At 36.7% G+C, this 18,288-nt stretch overlaps 2 protein-coding genes, 1 long non-coding RNA gene and 1 pseudogene across 3 annotated transcripts; 2 read left to right on the top strand and 2 right to left on the bottom strand.

The window, feature by feature from the left end:
• Positions 1 to 2,553: 2,553 nt before the first annotated feature.
• Positions 2,554 to 6,825, bottom strand: LOC113311898 (annotated as a pseudogene).
• On the top strand, positions 3,157 to 4,298 carry LOC113309474. The gene is made up of 2 exons (XR_003340617.1): positions 3,157 to 3,350; positions 4,056 to 4,298. It is a non-coding gene; the product is annotated as an uncharacterized LOC113309474 (long non-coding RNA).
• On the top strand, positions 6,636 to 10,360 carry LOC113311897 (zinc finger MYM-type protein 1-like). The gene is made up of 5 exons (XM_026560688.1): positions 6,636 to 6,887; positions 7,287 to 9,342; positions 9,466 to 9,875; positions 9,983 to 10,003; positions 10,271 to 10,360. The coding sequence occupies exons 2-5, from the start codon at positions 7,977 to 7,979 to the stop codon at positions 10,358 to 10,360; spliced, it is 1,887 nt and encodes a 628-aa protein (XP_026416473.1). The 5' UTR covers positions 6,636 to 6,887; positions 7,287 to 7,976.
• Positions 10,361 to 12,491: 2,131 nt separating this feature from the next.
• On the bottom strand, positions 12,492 to 18,288 carry LOC113309468. The gene is made up of 5 exons (XM_026557886.1): positions 17,751 to 18,288; positions 17,158 to 17,246; positions 15,033 to 17,021; positions 13,502 to 13,691; positions 12,492 to 13,264 (listed from the first exon to the last, which is right to left on the bottom strand). Exons 1-5 carry the CDS (start codon positions 17,878 to 17,880, stop codon positions 12,615 to 12,617), a joined length of 3,048 nt encoding a protein of 1,015 aa, XP_026413671.1. The 5' UTR covers positions 17,881 to 18,288; the 3' UTR covers positions 12,492 to 12,614.

Here is an 18,288-nt window from a genome sequence, read left to right as displayed (position 1 = left end):
TGCTCTTGGTTCTACTAATCATAACACAACAAAATGTTCTTGGCTTTTCAGATGATATTTATAAGGGAACTAACCTTTGCTATGATACTTCGCCCTACCGTCTAAAGAAAAGATGATATACCACAAACCAAATTCAGTGTGGATAAACATCATGAACAAAGTGAAAATTACTGAAATACATAAAATCATATATTAATCATCTATTGTATCTCAAACGGAGACCAAAGTTATGTTTTTTCCCAACCCTTTTCTTTAGTTAGTAGCTTCAACCTGCGCTCTATCATCTTAAGATTCAATCTAACAATCCATATAGTCAAAGTTCAACAAATAACAAATATATGAAACATATAAAGTAGAAAATTTATACCTCAGCAACACCATCTTGGTCAAAAAGATTAGATAATCTCTCCCTACCAATATCATAAGCTAAATTCCCAACATAGAGTTTAGCATCTTCAGAAGGTTCACTATAAGTTTATTCACTACTTCCCCCTCCACAATCCCCCAATCTCCACCAGGAGTCTCAATTCCATCAGCATCTTCTTCAATTACTTGAGCAAAATCTAAAGCAACAAAAGTTACCATATTTTCATAAAGAAATCTCTACTTTTCTAGACCATTTCCGGAACCTGCAACATGGAGATATTATTATGTTATTATTAATTTCAATCCCAAATACTCAAACTCAAACATGAACAATTGAATCCCCCAACTGTAATCAAAACTAAAAACCCATAAAATCTAGAGAATCATATTTTAGAATGCATGATATGGAGGAGGTGAACGGAGAGATGTTGCTTAGTGAAAATGGGAAATGTAGAGAGATGGGGAGGTTAGGAGGCCCATGGCCGTAAAAATTCATTCGGGCATACAGGTGATATCAAAGTTTGTAAGTGGTACATATTTATTTATTGTCCACTCTAACAATTTTACACATATCTAATTATAACACAAAGGAATATGGAAGGCCAAAGGAACCGAGCAATTCCTCTGGTTAAATTTAGGAAAATTGTAACTGCAGATTTGAAAAGACAATTAAATTTAAATAAACTGAAACGTCCCATGATGAAACAATGATGTGTGAGCTAAGAAGTCAGGTATAAATTGTTATGGCCTCTAGCAATTAGGTCAAAATCAGGCCAAAACCAAAAAACCAGTTCTGAGCTTTAAAATAGATTTTTCTTAAAATTTGTACATAAAAAATTATTCAAAAATTAACACACATAATGAATCAAAAATATCATCTTGAGGGAATCGGAGAAGCAAGTAAAAATAATAATTATTAAAAATTTGATACAAATAACGAACTAAAATTTGAACGAAAATCGTCCCATGATAAAACAATGATGTGTGAGCTAAGAAATCACGTATAAATTGTTATGGCCTCTAGCAATTAGGTCAAAATCAGGCCAAAACCAAAAAACCAATTTTGAGCTTTAAAATAGATTTTTCTTAAAATTTGTACATAAAAAATTATTCAAAAATTAACACACATAATGAATCAAAAATATCATCTTGAGGGAATCGGAGAAGCAAGTAAAAATAATAATTATTAAAAATTTGATACAAATAACGAACTAAAATTTGAACGAAAATTTGATTCTTCAGAGACTTACAAAATCATACCTGTAATCTGTTTTTTGTTCCCGAAAATTGGTGATTCATCTTCTCTGGGAATGATATCAAATATGAAAATCATTAGAACATTTTTTTGTTCCAAAAATTCGGTGGTTCTTCTTCCCTGGGAACGAAATCAATATCAAAATCATGGAGAACATCCCAAAGATTAACACGATGAACAAAATGAGCGCCTAAAATAAACCGGCGTTTTCCATGTCTACCAATGAAAGGCAGGAAAACGAAGTGTTTGATCATTTGAGATACATTTGAGATCTGAGATAGTGAAAGAGAGAGACGGGGCGTACAGTGCAGCGCATTCTTGAATCATCATTCCTAAACCTAGAAGCCTCGCCACACGTGTGAATAACACGAATGGTCTGGAGAATTACAAGCGTGGATTTATCTTTTGGAGGACAAATTCTGACCACCACTAACACAGGCAAACTTAGTCAAACTGTGTTGTGTACTCTAGAAGAACTAGAAAGACACCTCATAGCTACCTTAATTGATGGGTATAAATTAATAGTCCCAAATTATTTTCAGTCAGCCCTCGAAAAACCCCCAGTTATGTGAAGCTTGGTCCAAAATTCAAATTTTTCTTAAACAAGAAGCCACACCAAATTTTGATTTTCACCGACTTGTCTTCTGATCAAGCTCGAGAGTCTTTCCATATTCCTCGGTGAGTATTTGTATTACCTCCGTACTCTTGCAAATTGGAGTACGGGGAGACATATACAAACTCTGAGATGAAAATTCGTGCTCGTCTTTCATTTAGTCGAAATGGAAAAAGTGTAATTCATATGAAGTACGGAGATACATATGAAACAGACACGACATTATGCTAGTCTGCATCCATCTCTTCCTTATCCAATATGCGATATTGGGCCAACATACTTGGAACATATAGACTAGAATCCTCCAACATGTTACTAACTAAGCAAGAAAAACTGAGAATCGAAGTAGGGATTTGGCTTCGTCTGCAAGGCTGATATGGCTAGTGCTGGTGGTTGTTGTAATAGTAGCAAATCCTTTTGCACTTGTGTACTTTCCGGTTCCACCCATGATAGCTAAATGAGATTCCGACACTGCAGTGTTACGAACGCCGAAAAAGCTAAGTGTGTCTGCTTAATTTTCACTATTGAAAACCGCGGTGAACATCATCGTAAGGCCGCTAGCATCCTTGGAACTCACTACATAAAATCCTTGTGCCTTTCCAACCAAACCGGAACCAAGCTCTCCTGTAAGTTCAACATCAAACACATAATTAGGGGTGCACACGGACCCGACCAAACCGCCAAAACCGTCCGACCCGATCAAAAAATGACCGAAGTACACCGAACCCAAAGTACAAAACGTCCTTGAACGGTAGTTGTATTCTAAACCCGAGCTGTCTACGGTGCTACTCGGTTGTATGTTGTTTCCGACCGACCTCACCCAAACCGACCGATCAATAAGATCTATGGTTAATAAAACTATAATACCTCCATATAAATACTTCTATTAATACTCTCGTCCAGCCACCAACCCTACATCTCGTTTATTCTTCTTTATTCTCCCATTTCTCTTGAGAGCAAAACTAGGGTTTCCGAAGCGGCGACTCCATTTTCTTCTCATTTTCAACCTTTTATCTTCTTTACCAACTCCAACGTTCACCTAGCTACATCACGGTCATCGCCACCATCATCTCCAGTAGCTGCTGATATTTGTTGATAATCAGATGGAGTCTACAGGTAATTGAAAGTTTGTTGATTTATTTTTATTAGTAGGGTTTGATTGATTTCGATTTGTTAATTGATTCTCTTTAATTAAGGTACTGTTGCTATTTAATGGGGTATACTGTTTAGTTTGATTTCTTTTTTTTTTGTTTTGTTTTAATTAATTGAGATACTCTTATTGAATGAGGTTTGGTTTGCTTGGATTTTTTTTGATTGCTTTCATCAATTGAGGTACTCTTATTAACGGGATTATCTCTTGAGGGTGGATTTTTCTTTCACTACTTTGTCTAATTTGCTTTATACATCAATAAAAAAGATGTGGATTTTACTCTGTATGGTATATGAGATCATGTTATTGAGGAGAGAATTGAATCAATCGATCATTTGATTGTTATATGCATGCCAATATGAATATTTGAATGATGTCTTATATGGGTATGTTTAATTTGTTTTTCACTGGGCATATTATTTCCCCATGGATCATTTGGTGTCATGGTGTAAGATATGAACAAGTTTGTTGGAGTATGAAAATGTCACTTTTAGTTGTGTAAATACTCAGTTGAGTATTTTGCTGTTGGTTGTTCCATTCCTCAACTTAAACTAGGGTATCACCCAGGCCTCTCGTGCGCCTTTGGCGCGGAGGACTCTAGGATTCGGCCGCACTTTTGACATGTCCTAATCTTTGGCGATGTATACTAATCTTTGATTTTTACAATTAAGGTCACTTCCTCCGCTGCTTGAATGCTTTAGCTAGTCCTCGAGTTATTCTCACATTGGGCAATTTGGTTGGTCTGAGGAAGTTGCTGAGTTTGGATATATGGCAGCTTGTCACTTCTTCCGCTACTTGAAAACTATCAACAGTTTTCAGTGTTACCTTTTCCTATCTTGGTTGCTATTCCATCTTTCTACTAAAAGGAATAAATACGCAGCCCAAAAATATTAAATGAAAGAAGCACCAAAAAATAACGTTGTTAACATATGTTTTAGTACCCAGAACTGAACCAAAAGCCTTTGGAATAGAACCTGCACTTCACGGTGATCCAAGTGATCCCCTCAAAGCTTAAATTTTAGCAACAGTGCAATATAATAATTAATTTAGTATCACTAACCCAGTGTATTAGGCTTCAACATTCACTGAAAACCATAACATTTCCAAACAGCACAAATGGATACTAAAGCTTACAAAATCAGTACAATGGAAATGCAATTCCGCCCATGAAAGCTACTTTTCTTATACTCCCATCACTATGAATTCACATAATTAGACTCAACTTCAAATACGAATATAAAGAACTTATTCCTGGTCCTGGATCTATCATTTTTTGCGGCAACTTAATATGTTCGCATCTAAAAGAATAAAAAAAAAAAGTTAAAGACGACAACCACGACAACAAAAAAAAGGCTTTTATACTTTGAAAGGGAAATCAATTCATTCAAAATTAAGCAAGAGATTGAACCCAACGGGTGCATATATTTACTTTCAACAAAATCCCTATTGGCATCTTCAAACTTCAACGAACCATTTCCACTATAATGTCCGGACAAAGCAACGCAAAGCAAACAAAGAGTGATTTTTGATAAGAGGATATAGTCCATGTCATAATAGTACTTTGATTTTAAAGAATGCAGCAATAAAATAAATCTCCCCCATGCGACAACACCACATCTTCTCCACTGTAACACCTATATGAAAACCAAGAAAAAAAACACATGAAGATAATCTACATAACCAAGATATAATCTCCATTCTATCATGATTTGTAGGGTAAAGGTATACAACCACAAAAACTTATATGAGAAGCAAAACATAAAGTTAGCATACTGAAAATTTTCTTTTGGAGATGGGCTGGTTAAACGCATTAAAAACCAAGGTTTGGAACTTTTCCGGCAAGTCAAGTATGAAAGATGCTAGACTGATAAAGCATCATGCGGAAGCAGTGTTCAAACTATAAAATCGACGAAACAAAATCAAAAATAAATATATAATATTCATCTAAGAACAAAAAATAATATTCACGTGGAAGCAGTTTTTTTCTTTTTTTTTGATCAGCCAAGCACAGAAAGGTAACCTTGCATAAAATTAACCAAATTTCATGTCAGAAAACCTAGATATTGAGAAAGGTAACCTTCCATAAAATTCACTGCCAGAATTTTTGATGGGGTCATGTTTGTAGATATAACTTTTCACTTCCACACTCAATTTCTTTGCGCTCCAATCTTCTGAAGATATATTGTGCATAAATTTTGCAGCAAGTAAATCCGTTCTCTGTCTTGATCAGTCAAAAAACAAATCATTTAACATGCAACAAAAATAGAAAAATCTGATATAAGAAACTCACTAAAAAAAATTAATGACTGCAATATATGAACTGCATTGAATGTCTTGTCATGTGTGTATATTTGTATATCTGCTTAAGTATATACAATTCATATCGTCTGGCTGGAGACTTATGTATTTTTCTTCTTGTTGTTTCTTGCAGGTGCTGCTTGGAAGAACCTGTAGAATATCTATCATATTGGAGTTTACATAAGTTGAAGAACAAAACCTTAGTCTGCTAGATATCATTCGTTGATTCTTTATTCATTCATTTTTTCTTACAGAAGTATCAAAACAGTCTAATAACTCTAGTTTGCTTTCAATTTGCTTGGGATTATTATCAGTTTACTTAGAGATTTTTCATTTTGCTTAAAGATTATTACCCAATCCAACTCCACCTGGTTACATGAAAATCGGTAAAACCGAGTCCGAACTGTACCGAACCGAGTCTGAATCGGACGGTTCACAACCGAACGGATCTCAAAATTCACTAGTATTTGGTGCAGCTAGAAAATAAACCGACCTTTATGGTTCTATGGTCGCCCTAGGGATGAAAACCGATCCGAACCGACCGTTGTGCACCCCTTGTGCCAAACATAACCCTGTCAAGGCTAAGCTGGGCCCTATTCCCAAATGGAAGCTCATCTCCGCCATTGTCCATGTTCTTGGTATTGTTCTGTAGGGCACTGTCTGTGGTACCATTAAGAACGGTATGGAGTGGAATAGGGCCCAGCTTAGCGTTTTTGAGAGGAACACCGCTTTTAACTGGAGGAGCAGCTCTATTTGACTTCGGCAATGGGACTTGATCATTCATTATTTGGGTGCTGGCAACGCCAGTCACAGCTTGAGTGGAAGGATTCGAGCCACCAAGTATGTTGTCCATGTAGAAGGACATCGGGTGCTTAGGGTATGCAGTAGGAATTAAAGTCGGACCAGCAGTTGGTACTGTTACCAAATGAGGTACATCAGTGTCAGCCGGCTTATACACAAGGCAGTATAGGCAGCTGCCTAGGGCCCAATTTGCTAGGGGGCCCAAAAAGGTTGGGTCATACTACCTATACATACGTCAAAGGAAAAAAAAAAATTCTTTAATTCCACGAGGAGTCGAGGACAACAGGCACAACTTCCTTCCTCTTCTTTATCTTTCAGAAACACTAAATCAGATCTTATCATCTCGATCAAAAAATTCACAACCAACATCATCCATCATCTATGATCTATTTGTGTCTCATAAGGTAATATTAACTTACTCTTGCAAATTTAGAATTTTGAATGATTAATGATTGAGTAATTTTGTTAGGGTTTGAGAGTTGTGAACCAAAATTTGGGGTATTTATAAATTTTGATTGTAAAAAGGAGGTTAAGGAACAACCAACAGTTAACAATCGTGGGTTTAGGCGTTAATTAGAATTTTGACATGAATTTATCTTGAATTGTGTTGTTAATTAGAAATTTAGAATTTTGATATGAATTTATCTTGCATTTAGGAAATTGCTAAGCCTGTTAGGATTCTCTGCAGTGTACTTTTTTTACATGAAGTGGGATTTTGCCTTTTGCCAATTTTAATACTTCTATCATGTATTCATGTGTACTGACACCTTGGTAAACAATTCATTTGTTTATCTGTGTACAAGGTAATATAAGCAATCCAAGCCGACAAGGCGAAAACCATGACTGGAAAGCAGAAAAGTGGTCATGCCAAAGCGGTAATACGACAAAGAAAAGATGCCGTAGAAAGGTCTCAAACCGGAGATATGAATAAATATTTGGTACCAAGAATCGTCCAACAGGACCAACATATAGTAAGCGACAATGAAAGCGGCGAAGACAAAACCGAAAATATTAACAGTGATGAGGAGTATGAAAACTTGGTAAATAGTATGTTAGAAGAGGATGTTTTGCTGAATGGTAGGGTAAACGATGAAAATGTGCAAGAAAAACTAAGTGACCAAGAATTAAGTGCAGGTGAAGATGACAATATGCAAGATGACTTGGATGAGGTTCAAAATAGAGATTTTGGACCGATAAATATTCATGATCCAGGGAACTGGAAAGAGATTAACCAGAACTTGAGAGACCTTTTGGTATAGCATGGTCCTGTCAGAAGAAATAACCTTGATTTTATTTTTCCCAAAGGTGCAGAAGCTAGATGTTTTGAGCATCACCACTTCATAAGGCGTTTGAGTAATGGGGAAACCGAAGATAGAAGATGGTTAGTATATTCAAATGTTTTGGATCGAGTTTTTTGTTTTTGTTGCAAATTATTCAAGCAAGGTGGACGCAATTATCAGCTGGATACAAACGGCAGTAGAGATTGGCATAATATGGGTGCTAAGCTTTCACGTCATGAGTTATCTACTAGGCACTATACTTCCATGCATAAATGGAAAGAATTGGAAATTAGACTTCACAAGAATGAAACTATTGATAAGGAGATTCATGAACAAATCAAGAGGGAGAAAGAATATTGGAAACAAGTATTGATAAGAATTTTTGTTGTTATTAGAACCCTTGCTAAAAATAATTTGGCGTTCCGTGGAACAAACGACAAGGTTGGTGTAGCGAATAACGGTAATTTCTTAAGCTTTATTGAAATGATTGCCGAGTTCGATTTGGTAATGCAAGAACATCTTCGACGTATTAAAAACCATGAAGTTTATCATCATTATCTTGGTCCTTCAATCCAAAATGAATTAATCGCATTGTTGGCACGTCATGTGAAAGATAAAATTGTTCAGAAAATTCAAGAAGCAAAGTATTTTTCTGTAATACTTGATTGTACTCCGGACATAAGTAATGAAGAGCAAATGTCTCTTGTCATAAGATGTGTAGATGTGTCCACGTCTTCGACCAAAGTTGAGGAGTACTTTTTGGGATTTGTAAAGGTGGACGACTCGACGGGAAGAGGACTTTTTAATAAACTGGAAGAGCTCTTGCAGAACCTGAACCTTGATATTCGTAATGTTAGAGGGCAAGGGTACGATAATGGAGCTAATATGACCGGAAAGAATAAAGGGGTGCAAAAGAGACTACTAAAGGTAAATCCTCGAGCTTTTTATATGCCATGTGCTTGTCATAGTCTTAACCTTGCACTTTGTGATATGGCCAGTTCATGTCCTAGAGCAGTCTCCTTTTTCCAAGTGGTGCAACATATATATAACTTCTTCTCAGGATCTACAAAACGTTGGACGGTGTTTAAGAAACATGTAAAAGGTCTTACGGTTAAACCATTATCAGATACTCGGTGGGAGAGTCATATAGAAGCTATCAAAGCAATCCGATTTCAAGCTCCCGAAATACGAGATGCCTTAATAGAGCTGTCGACTTCGGCTGATTTTGATGCGAAGACAAGGGGTACTGCTTATTCCATATTGACACGAGAGATTGATAATTTTGAGATTATACTTGGTATGGTTGTTTGGCATAGAGCACTACTTGCGGTTAACTCAGTGAGCATTAAACTTCAAACCGAAGATATGAATCTTGATGATGCCGTTACTAAACTAAAAGATCTTGTTTCTTTCTTTAAGGATTACAGAAGGAATGGATTTGAGGGGGCATTGGAAGAAGCTAAAATACTTGCAACATCCATGAATATAGAGCCTATTTTTTATGAGGTACGAGTACGAAAAAGAAAAAAGCACTTTGATGAAATCGATGAGATAGAGGAAGTACAACCACCACTGCAAGGTATGGAATCCTTCCGAATTGAATACTTCATTTTTATAATGGACCAGGCTATTTCTTCTCTCAAACGTAGGTTTAAACAATTTCAAGCATACGAGGAAACTTATGGATTTTTGTTTAATATAGAAAAATTAAGGTCTCTTGATGATAGTACCTTACGGAATTCTTGTGTGAAACTTGAAAAGTACCTAAGCTATGAAATGGAATTCGATATCAATGGGGATGAGTTATATACGGAGTTGAAGGTTTTGCGAAGTTTTTTGCCTAACGAAACAAAAAAGGCTATTGACGTGTTGAGTTTCTTAACAAATATGGGTGGCTGCTATTCAAATGCGTCTATTTCATATAGAATTTTATTGACAATCCCTGTTACAGTTGCATCTGCAGAAAGAAGTTTTTCGAAGTTAAAGTTGATCAAATCCTACCTTCGATCAACGATGTCTCAAGAAAGATTAAACGGACTAGCGATGTTATCCATTGAAGCAGATATGCTAAGTAGTATTGACTATGATAGTATTATAAATGAGTTCGCATCTGTAAATGCGAAAAGGTCGATCTTTACGTCCATTACTAGTATTGTATCTTCTTGAACAAAATGATAAATGTTTGGTAATATTATACTCATATCATCATGTGTTATCAGGTACGTCTTTTGTGCTATCAGGTAAATATTTTTGTGTAATGCATCGGTTATTCGGTAGTCCAAAAAAGGCCCAATTTTTATTTGTCGCCTAAGGTACCCAAATACTGTAAGACGGCCCTGGGTATCACTACCGGAACTGCAGTTGCTGCTGTTTCTACCAGAGGTGCGCCATTAATGGGAGTCTCCATTGGGTCATCGGTTGGTGTTGCTCCCAGCGAAGGCACCTCGTTCATATGTGCACCAATTGGCTCTAATGCCTCTGTTGGTGCTGGTGGTTCCACTTCGTAGATCATCCTAGCAAAGGTAACAGGAGTGAAAGTGATGGTTAGCAAGAGAAAGCAAGTTACAGCTTTGAGTGCTGTGGACATGGGCTTGTGAGTTTTCATCTTCAATAGTAAGGAGTTTTGAGGTGGTAATTGATTTTCTAAGGGTTTTTTTTTGGTTCCGAGATGATGATTTTAAGTTTTGGCTGTGTTTATATATATTGAGAGAGAGATACTGGAATATTGGTGGAGCTGATGAAATGGAGTTGGCATCTTGGATCCTCCTTTCTCTTATATTGTGTTAGTTAGAAACCTGAACCAATTTCTTTATTTTACCATTTTTATTACTCTCTGTCCTTTTTTATCTGTCCTAATTTCTATTTAGGTACATCCCTTTTTATAGGTACATTCCTTTTTCAAATAAAAACATTTATGGATAGTTATAAAATTCCTAATAAAACTTTTACTTATTCGTACATAACATTTATGGAGACGAGAAATATAGAGATTTGCAGGTTTAGGAGGAATAATTGATTAGGGGTACTGGTTAACATGGCTATATACATGGGAAAGGATCAAAAAAATTTATGACAAAATCTCAAATTTCCATGGTCGAGTATATCTAAAGAGGAAATAATCTACAATTTCAATTTTCAATTTCTTTTCCCTCTCAAATAAAAATTCCAAAGACTCTAAAGTTTTAGTGTGGAAAACCAAAATTAAATGGAGGAAAAAAATATTTCTTAAATTGTGGATTCCATAATAAAAGCAATATAAATGTGCTTTTATTTTCTTAAAATATTTCCTAAAATATTAATACTATCAAATTTAAGCTAATAATTTAGTTTTGGTAATAATATAACATTAAATAGACTAGTCAAGGGCTAGTCATGATATTTTATAGGATTTTCTTAATATCTTGACAAAGTCAAAGCGAACTCTTAATTTAGGACGGAGGGATTATAAAAATTTGTGTATATCAGCCATATCTGCAATCTAATTCTTCAAACACCAAGGCTCCAACAATCTCCAAATTCCAAGCTTAACACTGTTACAGCAATATCCCCATACAGTGTAGCCTTTTATTTTTATTTATTTTATTTATTTTTTACGCGAACAGGGCAACATTATTTGGACACCATCTATAACACAAGCCCGCAAAGGAGTAACTCTAAACCTTCCAAGGAAAGAAAAATCCAGACAAGAACTATCTAAAGCCCTTCAAAACGGGAAATAACCCTTCAAAATCCTCGTTTTCATCCTGAAAAGAACATTTGACAACATCAATTTGCGTTGTCAGAGCCGAAATCTCTTAAACCATCATCATCCTGATTGGGTCACAATTGCATACCATATTGAAGTCCATAGGTCTAACTAAGCTCTTGCAAAGTTAGGGTTGTCCGAGGCTTATAAACTGCAGGCCGTAAACAGAAATACTATGCTGGACTAATTTTAACAACCTCTTGCATTTCAACCAAAAGAATTATAAGCTTCGTAGCTCTACATTCTTTACATAAATAATAACATCTCAACAAGTACAGACACCGAATTGACCAGCCTTTATTTGCACCTGTTGAGATTATTAATCCCACATTGTTGGGCAATCTAAGATCATGCGGTTTATAATCTCTTCGTACCTCTCCACTCATTGCCAATTGGTTTTGAGTTGGATGCCCGTATTCTAACATGATATCAGAGCAGGCTATTTGCGACGAGTCATTGACCGCGCCTTTACTCCGCGTCACCCGATTTATTGTCCACGTGGTAAACCCAACGAGGCTACACGTGAGGGGCAATCTAAGATCCTGCGGTTTATCATCTCTTAGGACCTATTCGGTCATTGTCAACTGCACCGTCAATTTGTTCTACAAAACAAAATCCTTTCATCAACTAAGCAGAAGTAACTATCCCCCTCTTTAATGTACCCAAAAAAAATTTCAACTTCTTGGGAAATTACTAGAACGAGCAACTGAAACGGCAAAGTTGATTGTTGGACTTGCGAGAGATCATTTTATTATATTAGCAAACAACAAAAATTACTCAACCGTTGGTTTCTGGTGTAGATGGTTATCACGTCAATCTACCACACTGAAGGTGAAGGAATGTCTCCAATGCCAGTTTGTGAAGGAATGTGAAGGAATGTCTCCAATGCCAGTTTGTGAAGGAATGTGAAGGAATGTCTCGAATGCCAGTTTGTGAAGGTGAAGGAGGTCTCCAGTTTGAGTTGTTTAGTAAGCTACAATTTATTTACTACTATCGGATTTTCATGATGTAAACGAAATATAATGTTTGAAACTTTTGATACATTTTACTGGTATATATATAATCTGATGCCCGATACAAAAAAACTAGATTTGGGTAGTCCAAACTCAATTTTTTAACACACTCAGTAGAAACTCTGCTACCAATTCATCCATTAAAGATCTTTCTATTTCTCTGCCCACCACATCAATTTCATCTCCCAATTCCAACCACCTTATATCTTTGCCCATAACCATCACATTTTCTGCCGACTCTTCCTCTCTCTCACTAGCCAACAACAACTTCCACAGCTCTTCCTCAAGTGGTTCTTTTCTAAACCCACGTCCTATTTTTCGTGTTGCTTTTACCCATGGATGCGGGTCTTCGTGTTGCTGAAGAATCTTAATCAATCCCGAGTTTATTCTGTCAAATAATAGTCTCCTTTCTGACCTTAGCCATTCTGTTGCATCTCCATTGTACTTTTTTTCTAGATTTTCAAATGCAGATAAATTAAGTGGACAATCTGGAGCATACCATGTTGTCAGTTGCATATTGGTGTCTGAATCAAGAAATTGCGAGTCAACCAACACGTCAATTAGATAGGAGAAGTCCCTGCTATTTTCGCCACTAAGCCTTTCTATTAGATCTCCTTTCTCATTTGAAAAACAAACAGACCCTTCTCCAGTTTCATCATCGCTTGACACAGCCATTTCCATATCTTCCGAGTAAGCATCTTCAGTAGATTCTAACTTCAAAAGTTGTAGTTGCATTCTGAGACCTGCAGAGAGCCCAAGACATTAAGAAACACCTAGAAATAATAGGTGTACCCTGTGCATTTTGACGACCAACACCTTTTGAACTATCATATCTGTTGAATGGGACGGCAAGCTATAACTAGATTCTGTCTGTCGTTAATACTACAGACACACGCACACAAACACCAAAGAAAAAAAGTGTACATTGTTGCTCAGATCACATGGTTAAAGGAAATAGTAGCTGTATTTAGTTTACTAACCTTGGAGGTCAGCACTGACACTCCCGAAGCAATCCGAATCAGGTGAGGCCTCATCTACAAACACAGGTTCAAGAATAGAAACCGGACTAGGTTGTTCGGCTTCTTTGGAGCACCTAGGAGATTCTGATTCAGTCACAGGATTTGTTGCGGAATGCAAGCACTCCTCTGGGGCTTCTTCGGTTGAGAACTTCTGAGATATTTGACAATTCAGTCAGCCGAATTGATTAAAAGGGTAAATGGAATTATTCAAAAGTTTCATTTCATACAACCATACAGAAGGCAATACAATGCAGCTGGGCAGTTGCATCACAAAACAAGATCTATCATCTATGAGACAAAAAAAGAGGTTTGCTGACACAAAAGACGATAAAAGAAATACATTAAGTTACCTTAGCAAGATAAGTACATCAAAATTAATTGGCATCTATTTGAGGCATATAAGAAGAGGTATCCACCATAAGTGAAAAAAACAAGCAATGTTACTTTAACAAGAATTGATAGAATACTCACTCGCTAAACTAGGTCCCATGTATACCAAGGAGGCAGTAGAAATGGTTAGTAGTTCTATATAATAAACATGCAAGTACACAAGTTCAACAAAGAACGTTGAGTTCTGTATACGAGAGAAAAAACATCTACAAATATAATAGACAAACTTGTCAATTTGAAATAAAAACAGGGTACAGGAATCAGCCTTAGACATCCTGTTACGTGTAAAAAAAAAAAAGTTTTAATAATAATAATAATAAGATAACATTATTTCGTTCTCTACTCCAACCATGTTTTCCCTAGTCAAGAAACGAACCTCTTTCCGAACAGACACCATATGCAATGTCGATTAAGAAATGAACATGGCGAACAAAGCAAAAGAGAGTCTAAAGTACCCTAGGGGAAGAATAACAGGAAAGACCACATCAGGAAAATTTAGGACCAAAGTGGAATGAAGGTATAAAACAGATCCTGTTACGTTTGTTATTAAGAATTACCCATGACTTTCCAGTCAATAAAATTTCGAGAATTTGATGTACTTCTTAGAGCTACTGCATCTCAAGTGCAGCCATTAACCGCACTCATTATGCATCACAAGTGTCAAGGTACCCAGAATACCGTAAGCAGAGTAATGATTTCTCACAATCTAAGAAGCTGGGTTTCTCTTCAGTTAAATTTGCACTTTGAAAACCAAATGGATCGAAACTAATAAGTGACCCTTTCAGTAGGAAGCACTAACCTATGAAATGAACAAGAACCCAATAAAGCTAGTACAAACGACAGCTAGCTTGGCATACTAAAAAACTTCTTATGCTACCCAATCAATGAATCGAACAATTCAAACCAGCATGCACAACTAAGAAGCACATCTAAACAAGCAAACAACATTCGCGTTCTCTACATAATATATTCTGAACCGTACTACATGATATGAATACTCAGCATTAACATCAAAATTATATTAGGCTATTAGCGGATATATATTCCTGTGATTTCCAATAGGTTGCTGAAACATGACTACAATAAAGAGAATAAAACAAACCTCGTGAATTGGAACATCTAGATCAGTCTCCACGGAGTTTTCATCTTTCAATGACGAGGCACTGGTTTTTGGTTCAGGAGTTGCAAGAGATTCGTAGCACATCTCAGTATCTTTTCTTTCTTGGTTCCAGCACATCTCAGCATCCCCAGGCATGTCACAAGGAATCTCAATAGTAATTGGTGATGTAACATCTGGATCACTGTCAGATTGAGCAAGAGCAATAGAAGTACTTTCCAGCAGATCATTCTTTTCGTTAGCCCTTAGTTCATCTGGTTTGAGATGAGCTTCTTGCAGGTTAGGAATATAATCTAAAACTGCATGTGAAAACGAATTAGACCTTCTTCTCCCAGATCTTATGCTGTTTTTGGTGAAGAACCCTTCTCGATGGTCATATTCGGGCCTCCTCGACTGATTTGATCCCCTATTTATAGCCCCTTTCGTAAATGAAGACCTATCACTGCCAAATGCTCCATCTCTGATAACTTTTCTCGGGCTTAAAACCGTAGAGGATGATGGAAGGGATCTCGATCTTGGGAGGCTTCTGGCATATTCATCCTTCCAACCATCTCTACTGCTGATACCCAAAGGAGTTCCCCATTTTGCAACCCCGTCATTTGAAGCCAATCTGTCGGAGTTATCTTCCTGATTTGCAGGCCTTGTTTCTCTGTCAGGCATAGCAAGCATTTCACCCAGCGTATTGCTCCTACTAGGTCTTCGCACTTTCTGAGAACTGTTGGTCATTTTCAACCTTTCTGAGATTCGCTTCTTGGCCTCCCTGGAAACAGATGACTCGGTTGAATAGGATGTTGATGGACTGTATTTGCTTTTCCGATTCCTCACATCAGAATCATCGACGAAATCATTAACCGAACTTGTGCAGGAGCTATAATCCCCACCATATCCTCCAGGACCAGAGCTCGCAACTTTCGTTGAGCTTCTGCTCCTGACACCGTTCCTCATTTGTCTTGTGATCTCCTTTGCAATCTCCTGAGATCCATGAGCCCTATGTTTCAAAACTTCGACTTCTCTAGAAGAGAGCCTCCGATCCCTCACTTCTACAGCCCTGTTCCCGGAACTTCTATGTTTCCCATGAGCTGATTGAAGGTCTTCCTGAGAATTTGGAAACGGCACAGGTCGTGATGGCTTTTGCAATGATCCAACATTTGGCTTAAGAACCACAATCCTTGTTGGGAGAAGGGACACTTCGTTCCCTTTTTCAGCTCGAACTTTGTACACCTTGCTCGAAGTGCGAACAGTATGTTTATTTGGTGAGTGACTAATACCCCCATCTTGTGGAGATTTTCTGCAATAACTTGTATCATCCCTCCACTGTTCTCTCTCTAGTTTCCATTTCTCATACTTGTGGGCATTGGATGACTTTAGAACAGTTATGTGCCCTGATGGCGGAGGGGGAGGAATACCTTGCAGATCATGGAGATGTCTTGTGAACAGAGAATCTGGTTCTTGCAAGAATTTCAGCAAAACGTCTTTATTAGAATCCAAGACATCCAATGCATCATGAAATTCCTTTGAATGCTGAAGTTTCTCGTCAGTAGAGAGACGTTTGACATCCATGAACTTCTGCCTTATGTATTCCATCTTAGCCTCACTTACCATCGAGCTTGTTGTTTCCTTAGGACCTCCAGAGTTGCCATGCTTCACAGCTTGTGATGTTTCAAAGACTTCGTAGACATCCTTGAATTCCTGTGTCTCTCTATTATTGGTCCTAAATGACCTAGCATCTTGTGATGAGTTTTTCTCCACAAAACCAATAGCGGCAGTTCTCCTTTGATAACTCTCTGAAAACTTTTTCTCTTGTTTATGAGTTGGTTGCTCAGGTGGTGGTACATCAAGACCCATCAGACGTGCAATAACACTGGGAGAACGTCGTCTGGAATCCATTTCCTTTGCCAACTCTTCTGCCACTAGTTTTTTTATCCGTGTTTCACTAGTCCTCCTAGTAGAACCCTGTCTCAACTCAAACCCAAACTACAACAAACAAAATCAAATCAGATGCCAGACATTCAAATTCTGCAAAAACTCAATACTAATCAATTTCTGCACCCCTTTATTAATTAGAGAAGGAAATGAAAAAAACAAATACAAATCTCACTAACAAACTTACAGAATCGTCCTCACTTAGACCGCTACTGCAAGAACCAGTATCAGATACCGCATCTAAAGCATCTACATGTCTTCTTATTTGAGAATTTCCTGGAAATGAACCTTTTAGGTCATTAAAATGAATAGTGAAATACAAATTATAAGTCAATCTCATCAAACACAAGTATCCAACCCCTAGGATTTATTAAAAGTAGAATACACAGGTCCCAGTTGATTTCTTTTTGTTTTTTAGCATTGGTCCCATTACAAGAAGTCTAATTAATAAAATTTAGATAACCTAACAAAACAAATACAAATACCTAAAATAATACTCCTACTACATATTTAAACTGAGATTTTGAACAGCTTAATGAGAAAATGAAGCAAACAAACATGATGAAAAGCACAAAATCAACATAGTAAATCATCATTACAACCACGATAAACATAATCATGCTTACACCACTATAAAGGAAAGCACAATGACTAGAAATTTCTTTACCAAGCTTACTTTAGCACAATTAATAAAATATACATAAAATTCCATCAAAATTCAACCAAAACAGTAGAGAGAAATTAGGTTAGAGAAAAAAAAAACTTGAGAAACATTCTCACCTGTAGAAGAAGGTCTATGAGTGTAAATCACGTTAGCTGGTGGATCAGAATAGTTTCTGACCTTAGTTGATGATTGATAATGTTGTTGTTTATCTCTTCCATAAGATCTCTTGTGTTGAAATCTATCCATTTTCTCAGCTTCACCTTTATTTACACAATCAGAATTTCAAGAAACAATAACTAGATCGGAAATCTCGGAGCAGTAATATCGCCTCTCACCATGGAAACCTAGATTGCTCATTACATTGATGAAAGATGAAATCTAATATATATTTATTTTTGGATCTCCAATATATATAGACAACTAAAACCAAAATTAAAGCTAGCAAGAAATTTACAGGGAGAGAGAAAGAGAAATGTAAAAATTTTGATGAAAAGAGAAAGTTTCTAGTAAAGAGGTGTGATATTTCCTGATCTTTCTAAAACAGAGGACATTAATGGTGGTGTCTGATGGATACTTCTTCTTCTTCTCTCTCTTTCTCTGGAAATCCAATTAATTTTGAACTTTCAAAATACTGCCTGACATAAACTTTACCCT

This window comes from Papaver somniferum, chromosome 9, assembly GCF_003573695.1.
Source record: "Papaver somniferum cultivar HN1 chromosome 9, ASM357369v1, whole genome shotgun sequence".
NCBI lineage: Eukaryota > Viridiplantae > Streptophyta > Magnoliopsida > Ranunculales > Papaveraceae > Papaver > Papaver somniferum.
This window is presented reverse-complemented; position numbering and strand designations above follow the sequence as displayed.